The following is a 13,837-nucleotide window of genomic DNA, read 5'->3' as shown; positions in this document are numbered from 1 at the left end:
CTGTTTACCTCCTTACCTTGCCCCACATTTGTGGAGTGGTGACTCTCAAGCTGTACATTACCAAATGTCTCTCTCAAATGGGAGTGATGTCTGTGGTCCTTTGGGACTATGTTAACAACAACAACCATCATTTGCGAAAACATTATATATATTTCAATAAGGTCACTACTCATACAGTTGTCTTAAGTTTGTGAAACTTTGCTTGCAAGAAAATGAATTTAACGCAGCATGAGCAGTTTTCTGGTTGATTTTAAAATTCTGAAGCTGATTCACAGGTTATTTGTCTGTGCATACTGTAGATCAGATCAACAGGACAACCAATGCATGTGACATTTTTAATTTTAATGATCAAGTTCAATTATTTACACACAAGTAATAAAGGCAGCAAGTGCCTCGATGGATATTACCCCCAATCCTTTGGCGAGCAGGGCAATCATGTATTGAAACTGTCTGTCCCTCTGTTTTTTGCTCCATTTATGCCCTTCCCCATAATATGCACCCCAACTCCACGTGGTAGGCACGTGACCATGACATCACCACCTTCTGCCACTCAGTGACTTTAAAAGATCATTGACCAGAAACAGTGACCCTGATATGAATATGGAGGCACATTCGAGTGGGAGTGTTCAATATCACATGGAAAACCCAGAAGTACGTTCAGCATGTCTGACAGTGGCACTTTAACACAGCCAGCTTAATATCAGTTTAATTCTGGGTTTGACATTGATTGCATGGCAGCAGCTGTGATGAGGACCCACATGACATGATCTCAACTCCAGTATTTAAAGGGTCAATCTAAAGATGGAATTTGGAGAAGTTTGGAGTTGGAAGCTGTGACAATATGTTCATGATGCTGAAAGGTCAGGGTCCACTCAGTGATGCCTCTCTTGATGTACTGCTTGGGGCTGCAAGGAGCCGTTATTCCCCAGCAACAGAAGGAAGAAACCTGCTGTTGCCACAAAGAAACCATGGCTGGAGGCGGCCTGGAGGTCAACAGCAGAATTTTGCCATGTTGGATTCAGTGCAGGAAGCACTTTAATGACCTAACCAGGAAAGGAAGTTAAGTAGAGTTGCACATTCACCTACATCCTGTTGTGTGCATCACCCCTCTCCACTCTGCCTTGTCACACCTAATCCATTACATTACTTCTCACACCCATTTACATTGCAAGTACACCTATCCTTCTCTTTCTATGGACTTCCTCACATCTCCATTTATCCCCCACCACTACTACTCATCCTTGTGCAATTTTATGCCTCTCCCTGATAATCACCCTTACCAAATGCACTGCATCCATTGGGTAAACACATGTCATTACAGTCACCCATAGGTCTGTTCTTCCCCCATTGCAGAAGAAGAGAGCTGTCCCTGTCTATGCACTTGCTCACTTACAAAGTAAGAGTCACCAGTTGAAGATCCAACTATCCGTCTGACCGTTCCCACCGAAGTGCGAGCATCTGAGCTGGTGTGTGGTAAGCATGAGTCTTGTGACGGTAGAACACTAGGGAGAGGGAGAGAACTGGAGGTGGTCCTCCACAGATTTCACAGTTAACATCTGCAGAGGAGGAAATTCTGGATGGAGATCAGTGGCATTTTGGCATCCCTAACCATCAGTGTTTGGGAGTTGGGAACCTCTCAGCTACCTGGTGAAACAATTAAATATCAGTGGGCCACATGTCATGCAACACTCAGGTCATGTTGACTTGTTTCCAACAGTGAGTAAAATATGATCATCTTCATAATGATAAGTTGCCACATTCTTACCTTGCCAGTACGAATTCATATCTTTCTGTCCACCAAGACCTTCTCACATGCAGCGGGAGTCCATGGAGCTCATGGATGATCAACTCTCAGAGGAGCTGAATCCTTTTGAGCGTGCACCGTCACAGGACTCATGTTTACCACGCACCAGCTCAGATACTTGCACTTTGGTGGGGACGTTCAGACAGATAGTTGGATCTTCACCTGGTGAGCAAGAGTGCAGATGGAGACAAGGACAGCTGTGGAGAGTCTGCGTCAGAGGGTGCCAAGATCTGCTCTGCTGGACACAGATGCTGTACCTTGAGGGCCGTTGACGAAAAGGAGAATCAATGAAGAGCAGCAGTGAATGTACGATGCACTGACAGGCCTTCCAAGCACACTGACTGCGACTGCAGAGAGAATGGAGCAGTCTGCCTCAAGCACGAGTGGGATAATGTCACAGGGCAATGCAGTGATGTCTTCTTGTCTGGATAGAGGACCAGTTCCGTGGAACATCACATGCAGCAATCAATTGAATCTATGCACACTTTGACCATGGCCATGCACACTCTGATTGCCAACATGTCTGCCCCATTAAATTAGGATGATCTTAACCTTAGCTTTGGCCTTACAGTGCCACAATGATCTACACTGAAGTGTTCTGCAGCACAGATAGCAGTGAAGTGCGGTTGGCCCATGAGAGGGATGTTGTTGAAAGGGGATGTGGAAGTGGAGACTCCACTCAAAGACTTCTCACCCTTGCCCACTTCAATCAGTAGCCCACTTGCTGTCTCCCCTCCTGATGGTCAACACTACTGTTCCACAGGTGCAGGTGGAGCAGTCTTTGGAGGGGCCCTCACGGCCTTCAAAACCAAAGGTTGTTGACCAAGTGCATCTTAGCAGTTAGAGCAGGGATCTGAGCAGACTGTCTGTACCTCTGCTGAAGCCATACCGGGGTTACTCTAGGTAGGAGCACTAAGATAAAGAGTAAGGCTTTGTAGTTGCAAAAGGATATGCACTTGGGTGTATGAGAAAATGTCATGTTGTGAACTTAACAGTTCCTTCGTAGAATCATATAAATTTTATTGGTTTGCATCACCTTTCCAACTTGCCCATTCATGTTTGCTGGACAGAATGTCGTATTTTAACTTGCTTGATGATGAGTGGGAAGACATGAATTGACGGAGACCAATTGGTGGATGTGCAATGGGTGGCTGGTTGTTTGCAGGACTGCTTTGTGTCAGTGGCATGAAGAAGGGTGTGTGGGAAGACTGTTGTTGCATGTGGTTTTGACATTGATCCACTGGTGCAGCTTAAGTGAATCTTGCATTAACAAAGGTATCCCTGGCATCCAGGGCAGCAATGTGAGCAGGTGGTGCTCCTCCTTGTCTTCCTCGTACTCCTCCTCGGCATCGTTCAGAGATGACTTGTGCTCTGTGCTTTGTTCCTCCTGCAGGCGTAAACCTCACTGCTCTGCAATGTTGAGCAGAGCATCACACCATGCCCATTCCAGCCACCCTGGATAATGCATGCTGAAGGGCACTTCCAGATCTCTCTGGGCCGCTGAAGTGCATCTTCGACATGCCGATGGTCTGCTTGATCACACATCTGGTGGTCATATGGCATTCATTGTAACACTTAGGCATCATTTGTTGGGTTTCTGAGAGGTGTCACCAGCCAAGTTTGAAGTTGGTATCCCTTGTCTCCTAGCAACCAGCCTGTAACTCTGCTTCCAAGTGCAAAGAGATCAGGGAGGGTGGAACTGCTGCAGGAAAAAAGTATCATGGAAGCTCACTGGGAATCTGGCACACATTTGAAGAAATATCTTTCTGTGATTGCACACCAGCTGCACATTTGTGGGGTGGAAGCCATTGCGGTTCATGAACGCTCTTGGTTGAGGTAGGGGTGCGCGGATTGACGTGTGTGCTGCTAATGATGCCCAGCACCTGTAGATAACTAGCCTGAGATACAAATCCGAGTGCCTGCTCGTTCTGGCTGGGGTCACCGCAAGCAAAGTACGCATAGTTGATGGCCCTGACAAATAATCCATCAGTCACCTGTCTTATGTATTTGTAGACTGCCAAGTGGGAACTTGGAGGGAATATTGTATTGTTTTTGACCCATCTGTTCTTGCAAACTACCATCGCATCTCCAACCTTTCCTCTCCACAGTCCTTAACTGTACTGTTGCCTCCCAAATCTGTGCCTGGAACTCAATGCTTGAATACCTTCCCTGCCACAGTTTTGAAACAACTCATATCAAAGTTACAAATGAATGTAATTGTAATGTATGTAATTTTCCTTCTCAACCTGTCTACAGCCTTTGATATGGCTGATCACAGAATCCTCCTCCAATATCTCTCCACTGTTGTCCAGCTGGGTGTTACTGCATTCATTTGGTTCCATTCTTCTCTATCCAGCCACAGGCAGAGAATCAGCTGCAATGGATTTTTCTGCTGCAGCACTAATATCTCTGGTGCCCCCCCCACGCCCACCCACCCCCCCCCTGCAAGGATCTAGCCATGACTTTATTACGTCTAGAGTTGACTACTACAATGCACTCCTGGCTGGCCTCCCATCTTGCACCCTTCATAAACTTAAGGCCATTCAGAATTCTGCTGACTGTATCCAACTTGCGCCAAGTCCTGTTCGCCTATCACCCTTGTTCTCGCTGACTACATTGGCTCCCGGCTAATTAATGCCACGTTTTACAATTCTCATTCTTGTTTTCAAATCCCTCCATGGTCCTTCTCCTCCCTATCCCTGTAAACTCCTCGAGCCCTACACCCATCAGAGATATCTCGCTCCTCCCATTTTGGCCCCTTGCACATCATTGATTTTAATTACTCCACCGTTGACGACGTGCCTTCAGCTGCCAAGGCCCTTATCTCTGTAATTCTCACCCCAAACTTTTCAATGTCTTTTTTCCTCCTTTAAGACTCTCTTTAAAACCCATCACTTTGACAAAGTCTTTGGCCATCTGCCCTAATATCCCTTTATGTGGCTCGATGCCAAATATTGTTTGATAATGCTCCTATGAAGCACCTTAGGACATTTTACTGGATTGTTGTTGTCAGTAATAATACAGATGTGAGTACTGAGTATTGCAATATTTCCATGAATCTTAGTCAACCCCCTCGAGTGTTCTCACCTCACTTACAATGGCAAGTTTCAGGAAGCTCTGGAAACCTGGGAATGCGATGTTAAACTTAAAATTGTATTAAATTATCATTATAATTGAGCAATTACTGTAGGTTCATTGGAAACCTGCCTTTCCCAAGGGGTTGTATGCAACCGACATAACGAATTAAATGTGAAAGTCAATGGTTTGGAGCTGGCATTTTTGCCAGATTTAAAATCCCTCATTTACACCTGAATCTACGTGCTGCTCAAGATTGAAATTCCTCCTGTTAACTCTGTTCCTCTTTCCACAGATGCTGCCTGATGTGCTGAGTTCCTCAGGCATTCTTTGTTTTATTTCAGTGACGCTATTTAACCCATAAGTGGACATGCTTCCATTTTGTTTCTCCCTGATTTTTTTCAGCAATTTTCCAGCAGATTCACCTTAAAGCATGCCGGAGTGGTAGACTTTAGGATTACAGTACCATAGCTTTAAGGAAGGTAGTCTGAAAGAGAACTTGTGTGGGCTAATTTTGTATGATTGTATCCTGCAGTTTGAGGACACCGAATCCTTGGGGGAAACCCACGATGAAAAGCTAGCGAAGCAGCTCAACAAGCAGTTTTATCAGGAAGAAAGGGATTATGGAACAGTCACCACAGACAGTAAGATGCTCACTGAACATCCAGTGCTGGTCAAATACAGGAAGCAAGCAGTAAGAACATTTTTCCTTAAGGGTAGAATTTTTTTCTTTATATATGTTTTTTTTTTGCTTTCTTTTTATGGTGTTCTCTCCTTCTACCCTCTTCTGTGTCTTCCCATGCCATGCTTACCTACTGAGAGAGTGGCTGAGGGGGAGGACTACTTTCCTGCTGGCATACTTAGAATAAGAGTCAGCCAAGGCTATTCTCACTGGGAAGTACAGAGTGGCTTAGAGTGAGCTTCTGTCTGTTTTTTTTTCCACAGGGAAATGTCCACCTGTTCAATACCTTCACATGGTGACTCAGCTAAGATTGGGAGCTCAACGTTATTTGGGAATCATGGGTGTGAATACAAATTAATTCCTAGCACTCTGCATGCATTAAGGCTCCATTGTTGTGCACCAGTTGGAGTTGTGTAAATAATGTGTTGATATCTTTGATCTTTTCTATGTGGTCATTCTCAATCACTAGCATTCTCTATTACAATACCTGGTGTAACATACATGCTAATCTGATGAATTCACAAAACCTGACACCAGGTGCAAAAAAAGCTGACAATTTAAATAACAATCAACAATGAGACCAATGATCAGGGCCACTACTTTGGGGCTGATTTTCAGGGCTGCCAAGTCTCTGCCCTTTTGTATTGCCCTAGAATTTCAGGGTCTTTCCTAGCCTACAGCTGCAAATGTAAATTAGGCAGAGGAGGATGGCATTGTGACTGTCCCCAAAGCCCCACCACCAACCAAATGATCTGCACTGGTCTCCAGGACAAGTTGAAGAACTGCAGATAGGCTTGCGTTTCATTTTTGCTCCACTCCCACCCCGAGATCTTGAGATTAAATTGAGATCTTCTAGTTGTCGATCTCTATCAGCACCCAAATGGTCCCAATCACTATGACCACATGAACAACTGCAAGCCTGCACACTTCAGGTGCACTGCTTCTGTCTAGTGCATGGCATGGACGAGGAGGTCCAAGAAATTTTGACCCTAATAAATATGTTTTATTATATGGGATTCCAGGATATGTCACCAGTATTTCAGGATCATATTTTACAGCTTGGACCCTTTTTGGGTGAAAAATTATACTTATAAGTCTTATCTATGAGAAGATAAACAAATAATGTTGCTGATAATGTAATGGAACATGATGCTGATTTTCATTTTGTGGCACAGGTCGGGCAGGGCATCTGCTTTGCACCCCCTCCGCCCCACCACAGTGGCAGGATGTTATGATCGAGTCTCTCATAAATACTGAAGACAAGCTGCATCGCGCTGCTTATAGTCATTTTGAAGGGCTGGAAATCTGCCAGGACTTTTGTTGATGAAAGTCAGCCTGGAGCTCTGAAAGGAGAGATGCTGTCTCGATGCTGGCGAGTGGGCGGCGTGTTATTGAGGCGGCTGGCCCAGCGACCATGGGCAGACTGCCCTGATTTTCAGATAAAGCTGTGGAACAAGGGAGCAGAAGGAAGGAGGTCCTCTTCACTTCCTATAGGAGACAAGTGCTCCAATGAGTTAGTCAGCAATAGCTAAGAGAGATAATTAGGCAGGTCAATGCAGCAATATAGTTCCCAGAACCTGACTGCAGTGCAAGAAGAAATTTATTGGCCTTACCAGGAATAGCAAAGTAAAATTCCCCTTCACATCTCTTAACTCTCTACAAGTTGTAATGGCAATAAATTACTAGAATTTACTCAAAATTATTTTTGGGACAATGGAGGGACAGATAAGGTTAAATACTGAAAAATGTGAAATCTGAGTCCAATCTGTTGCTTCCTCCCAGCCCCTCAAACTAACCTGCCGCAATCAGCCAACAGCTCCCACTTCACAATCCGAAGCAGCCTCTCGCACCACTGCCGTGCCCTTGATCTAAACTCCCCCAATCTCTAGGTTGACTCATGATCCGAACCTTCACATGAATTCTGAGCTGAGCCACGATCTGAACCATTACACACTGATCTACGACCCCCTACCAACGATCTGAAGTCTGTCCCCATCCCCAGGCTGACCCATGATCCAAAAAGCCCCACAATTTCTCCCCAAACGTTGATCTGAATCCCTCTCCAACCTCTCCAACACCCGGATCTCCTAACTGAGCCTAACCTGCAATCTGAAGCCCTCCCCCCAATCCACGCCACAATCAGAAGCACCCTAACCCATGATGCAAAGCCACTCCCCCCCCCCGCCCCATCTCTCCCCCCACACTGACCCATGATCCAAACCATCGGTCTCCTCCAATCTCCAGGCTAACCTGCCGTTTGAAGATCCCCCCCCACCCCATGTCTCCCCCGCCCCAATGCATTGTCTTCCATCCCCATCCCGATCTCTCCCTCCCCAGCTACAGCATTCTATTACAAGCCTGACAACTAGCAGGCCGCTCAATCTAGCTAGCAGTTGGCCAGGAAAATCAGAAAAAAAGGTTCAAATATGGTCCTGCCATTAAATACAGTAGGACCTCCGGGTTTCCTGCAATTCCAGCTTTCACAGCCATTGATGAGTGACATCAATAAATTAGTTCACAATATGGCAGTAAGGCAACATCTTACAAATGGTAATCGTAATAAGCTTGAGTTGGATATTGAGCTTGAGAGTAATGTTAAACTATTGGTTTACTTCTGTTTGAGACCTTTATTGAAACACAGAATACACATTATTCCCTTTAGGTTTTGCTTTATTTCAAACTATAGAGTCCACAGTAATTCTACATATTTATTATAGAAGAGATTCTACAAAGTAATACGTGGTGTAATATCCCTGCAATATTACGTCTGTGTAGTAAAGTTCCTCACCTAACAAGCTGTGTCCATGAACTGAAGAGATGGACAGTTATCAAATCTGGGAGGCATCAGAAGATGGTCCACCTTGACAGCAGCTGTCAGTTTTCTTATCCCGGGGTGCTACCCCTTTATGTTAAGACCTGAAATGTGCAGCCCATGTGATTCTTGTTCTCTGTCAATCAGATCATTAGGCTAAAGAACAGTTACTAAACAAACAACCTAAAAGGATGAAATTCATGAACTGAAAATGCCCTCTATCTAACTGCAAGAGGAATTATTACTCCCTGGTCATCTAAGCACCTACTTCTCCTGTCATCTCCTGAGCTGCCTTTCAGTTGCTTGCAGTCAAAGTGCATCTCACCTTTAAGAATTGTATCGCTCCCTTTAAATATCTTCAGGAATGCTGGATAGTCAAGCCTCCCATTAGGTGAGTTGCCAATCACCAGCAGGTCTGGTGCTGGCAGCCCGTTTAATTGTAATGAAGGCCCATACCCTAGTTTTGTCTCCTAGTCCTGCCCACGTGATTAGGTACATGCTGCTCATGCAGCACCAAGCCTGGGTCCAGAAACAGGCCCACGTGAATTTCTACTCCTCTACCTCCTAGCTTCCAACTAATTGGCAATCCATGTCACAAGCGTTATCTCTAATTCTGTGAACTTTCCTCAATCTCTTGTGCAGAGCATTATCAAATGCCTTCTGGAGTCTGTGCAGGCAACATCTATAGAAACTCTGTCATCCACCATGCTTGTTACCAGCTCTAAAAAATTCAACTAGATTAGTCAGACATGACCTACCATTCATAAATGCATGCTGACTCTCTTTGATCAGGTCATTCTTGTTCAAATGCGCAGTCATTCAGTCCCAACAATTTCCCCACAACAGATATTAATCTGAGAGGTCTGTCGTCTTCCTGAGTATCCTTTTAAGTAGCACTGGAAATGTTTACCTGCTGGCCTGGGTGGGTTGAGGATTATCAACAGCAGCCGTGATTGACAGACAAAACGCAATCTTAACTATGTCATCTGACCCTTGTGTCAATATTTTAGGCCCCTGTCTGTTTCTGGTGGGAACATTGCCTGCTTAAATTGTGGGCTGCTTGAAAATCAGAGCGGGTGAACCTCCAATGGTAAGTTAGAACATTTTCCCCAAGAATTTCATCTTGCTCCCATTTTATTTGCAGGCATTAATGGGGCATCAGCCAGGTGAAAATTGGTCCAATGAGCCTAGTGTAAATAAGCTGCAGTATGGCAGATGTGGCCAGGGTACGACTTTGCTACTTTGCTTCTTTCCTGCAGTAAATACCTCTGGAAAGCATTGAAAAGAGTAAATAACACTCTTATTTGTATCAAGATCTCCACCAAGAAAGGGAGATAAAGATCTAAGAAAGGCAGTCTGAACAAAGCATTGCTGAACAATGGAATATGTGATAACTTGACAGTTCTCAACAATCAGTTTCCTCCGTTTCCGATCTCTTGTCATTGGCCCCGAAATTCTCATTGCTCTGCTCATGACAGCCTGCAGTTGAGGACACAAGATAAATCGCCGGGTCAAGATTACTTAAAGGACTAGGATATGGGCATCATGCCTGCAATGGTGTATGTTTCCAATTTAGGTAGCTGGCTGGCCAGCAGCAGCCCTCAGGTAAGTTCTGGAGGCAAGGGAAATAAGAATGAGAGAAAGGCTTGTGTGGGCCGCCAGCTGTCTGCAGTGGCTCTAGTAGGAACTGGGTGGAGTTCGCCTACTCCTTTAGCTCGACATTACGTTAAGCATAAAAAAAACTTACATTTTTGTTAGATTGTTGAACAGTCTCTTTAAGTACTGCAGTTTAGGCTGCATGTCCGTTTTGGACAGGATGGATTTCTAGCAGGGGCATCAAACAGGTATGAGGCCCCTGAGTTGGAAATGCAAGGGACCGAATGCCTGTTTCTGGGGGGCTCCAGGGACACTTGGAAATCTGCCTTTGTCAAAACGACGCCATCCCTAATGCAGGTGTAAGTCGGGTGTGAAATTGCCCTGGCTTTCACCCAGAACAAGGATCCAACAAAGATCAATTTCTACCCACTAGAATGTAAAGTACTTGTTACAAATAAGGTGTATTATATGATACAACACCTGGTGGGATAGCTCTTGAATTTTTCGATAATGTAAAACAAATAATAGTGAGTTGACAGCCCATTTTGCATCTCTGCCAATTTTTATTTCCATTAGCTTCAATGTAGAGATGTAGAGCGGGCTGCTGACTCGCCGACCCATTTTAACATTATTACATTTTACAAGATACCATCTACCCAAGTGAATTTTAGTGACACCTTTTGAATTCAGTGTGTTGCCCATTTAGCTACGCCAGTCATCAGTGCAGCTGCTAACGTTTGGTTGCTATGCATGCATATTATTTAAAGCACTTTATTATTCTTTTGTATTTTATTCTGAGCCATTATTTGGAGTGTCAGCCTATTGTGGCAATCTGTCCAAATAGTAGCGAGACTGCAAGGATTTTACTGATTCTACAGATAGGACTGCTATTGCAACTAATTGAACATATTAATTCTTTGGTTATATGACAAGTCAGTACCAACACTGTTATTGTGCTGTCCTGATAATTGCAGTTTGGTCTCACAGCGTATGGCTGGAATGATGTGATACTGTGACATTGGCATCAAGAATCTAGATGTATTGCTTTCTGTGCTGAGAGCAGCATTTTATTCCACTGGCAGTCTATCCACTATTTTGACTGATGATCAGTCAGCCAGGACAGTTCACAGTGGTAGTATATCATGGGAAGAGGTTCAGTTACTCTGATTCCATTTAAGAAAAGAGCACTCAAGTTCTCTTGTCATTTTGGTACAATAGTTCACTCCAGGCAAAAGCCTATTTCAACCAGCATAAAAGAATTCTAATGTACCACAGCAATTCTTGTGCACTCATGTTACATAGAATTCCTGATACAGCAAAACAGAATGCTGACTCAAGTACAAATGGCTTTGATTGACATAATTGTTCAGAGGTTAAGCCATGAACCTAGATTTTCTGATTAGATGTGTGCTTAACTGGCAGTTACAGTGGATATGACAAAAGACAGAGAATACGTCTTTCCGAATATTTAATTATTCATTCTTGGGATATGTTTGTCACTAGCAAGACCAGCATTTATTACTCATTATTTGAGAAGGGCAACTTGAACCACTGCAGTCTGTGTGGTGAAGTTAGGAAGTAACAATATTTTGACCCAGCAACAATGAAGTAACAATGATGTATGTCCAAGTCAGGATTGTGTGTGACTTGTAGGGATACTTGGAGGTGATGTTCCCATGCACCTCCTGCCCTTGTCCTTCCAGAGGAGGTGCTGTTGAAGAGGTCTTGGGGAATATGGGCAGATGTATTTAAAAGATATAGATTTAGATTTAGAGATCCAGCACTGAAACAGGCCCTTCGGCCCACTGAGTCTGTGCTGACCATTAACCACCCATTTATACTAATCCTGCACTAATCCCATATTTCTACCACATCCTCACCTGTCCCTATATTCCCCTACCACCTACCTATACTAGTGGCAATTTATCATGGCCAATTCACCTATCAACCTGCAAGTCTTTTGGCGGTGGGAGGAAACCGGAGCACCCGGAGGAAACCCACGCAGACACAGGGAGAACTTGCAAACTCCACACAGGCAGTACCCAGATTTGAACCCGGGCCGCTGGAGCTGTGAGGCTGCGGTGCTAACCACTGCGCCACTGTGCCGCCCCAAAATATACAAATAACATGAATATATTATGTGTATATATCCCATCACATACACATGGCAATGTTGGGCACTAGGAACATTGATGTATTCCTGACAATCAAGATTGCTTGGGGGAGGAATGGGGATTTAAAATGTAAATGGCTGCCTTGTCTTCTGCAGTTGATCGCAGGGCAATTGATTCCATTGGCCAAGGTGGAATTTTTCAAAATGAGCCTGAATGTCCTATCAGGCCCAGGGCATAATTCAGGTGCATCAGGCCAAACTGGGTTATGCTGGGATTATGTCCCTTTCACATTCTACTGGGGATGGTGACCTGAGCAAGAACACCATTATAAGGCCTCAACAGAACTCCTGCAAGCTAAGAGCTGATGTGAAATAAAAACAGAAAATGCTGGAAATACTTAGCAGATTTGGAAGCACTGTGGAGAGAGAAACAGAGATAATGGTCAGAATTTTACCAGCTCTCTGGAGATGGGTTGGGAAGCAGGAAGGCTGGTCAAATGGCGGCATATTCCCAGAAGCGGGAATGGTAACGGCACGGCTGCTCACCAACCAGAGGCAGGTGGCCAATTAATTCAATTAAGTGGCCAATTAATGGCTTCTTTCCACCCCTGCCACCATTTTACCGGTGTCAGGAAGGACTCCTGCCGCATGGGGAGACTGCCAGGTAACTGATGGCTTCCCAGTGGGTTCCTGGGGGTTTGAGGGAGGCCTTCCTTTCTGGCTGTACCATGGCCCATGGAGGGGTCCCCAGTGGCAATGGGCGCAGCCACCCCCCCCCCCCCCCCCCAACAGTTCCGACATTGTCGCTGGAGGGTTTACGCCTCTCGCCGGGGCCAGCCTGCCTGGCCCCAGCACATGAAAAAACATACCTACCCACCCTTCAAGGGCACTTCAGCATGGAAGCGCCCTCTCCTGCCTGCATCCTGAGCAGTGGCTGCTGAGACTGACAAGCTGCCAGCACTCTGATTGGGCCAGCAGCTCCAAGAGACAGGCCGCATCCTCAATTGGATGGCGGTCCCGGTAATCGCCCCTTAATTGGCCACCGCTGAGAAGATTGCCCCGGGGTCCCACCGCCCGACCACGCAGGCTTGGGAACTGCTTTGATCCCGGTGGTGGGCCTACCTACCTTTTGGGAAAATCCAGCTCAGTGTTTCAGGTCGATGATCTTTCATCAGAACGGTTCCGACAAAAGGTCATCAACCTGAAACATTGAACCAGATTTTGTTTTGAAGATCCTGGGCCCACTGTCAGGGTCAGAAATGATCCAGCAGCAGCCGGCCAATTAAGGGGAGGGGTGGCAACCAATTATGTGGTTGGTGGTGGGGCAGAGGAGGAGACGCCAGTGTCAGCTGGTTCTGCAGTAATTGCTGGCCTCATTTTTAAAGGGCTGCCAAACCTGCACTCAATGTTGCTGTCATCAGTGATAGGATTTGAAGAATGCTGAAAGGCTGCAGAGTAATGGTGGACAGTAGACTCTGCCCACGCTTTAGTAATGCCTCTCCTCCAGGTGATCTTACAAGCTAACGGAAAGGCAGGAGATTCTCTTCCCTAGGGATGGGAGGAAGAGAGCTGAGAGCCTGGCCAAGCAAGCCTGGCTGCAGATTACGGAGGAGGTCTGCAACTGTGGGGTCACACCAAGGACATGAATACAGTGCTGCAAGCGGCTCAATAACCTCATCTCGACAACAAAAGTGAATACCTCTTAAAGCCTTCAGCTTTTGGACCTTGCATCTGGCAAAAGAGGAGGGTGCGTTG

The 13,837-nt window shown here is 45.4% G+C and overlaps 1 protein-coding gene across 1 annotated transcript in view; it reads left to right on the top strand.

The window, feature by feature from the left end:
- LOC137371789 (uncharacterized) overlaps positions 1-8,146 on the top strand; it is a 36,743-nt gene extending 28,597 nt beyond the window's left edge. The window contains exons 4-5 of the mRNA XM_068034663.1: positions 5,415-5,573; positions 6,737-8,146. Coding sequence (XP_067890764.1) covers positions 5,415-5,573; positions 6,737-6,796 — 219 coding nt within the window. The 3' untranslated portion in view covers positions 6,797-8,146. The remainder of the gene's footprint in view (positions 1-5,414; positions 5,574-6,736) is intronic.
- The last annotated feature ends 5,691 nt before the right edge of the window (positions 8,147-13,837 follow it).

The sequence above is a fragment of the Heterodontus francisci genome, chromosome 7 (genome assembly GCF_036365525.1).
Source record: "Heterodontus francisci isolate sHetFra1 chromosome 7, sHetFra1.hap1, whole genome shotgun sequence".
Taxonomy (NCBI): domain Eukaryota; kingdom Metazoa; phylum Chordata; class Chondrichthyes; order Heterodontiformes; family Heterodontidae; genus Heterodontus; species Heterodontus francisci.
The sequence above is the reverse complement of the archived record's forward strand: the minus strand, read 5'-3'. Positions and strand labels throughout refer to the sequence as shown.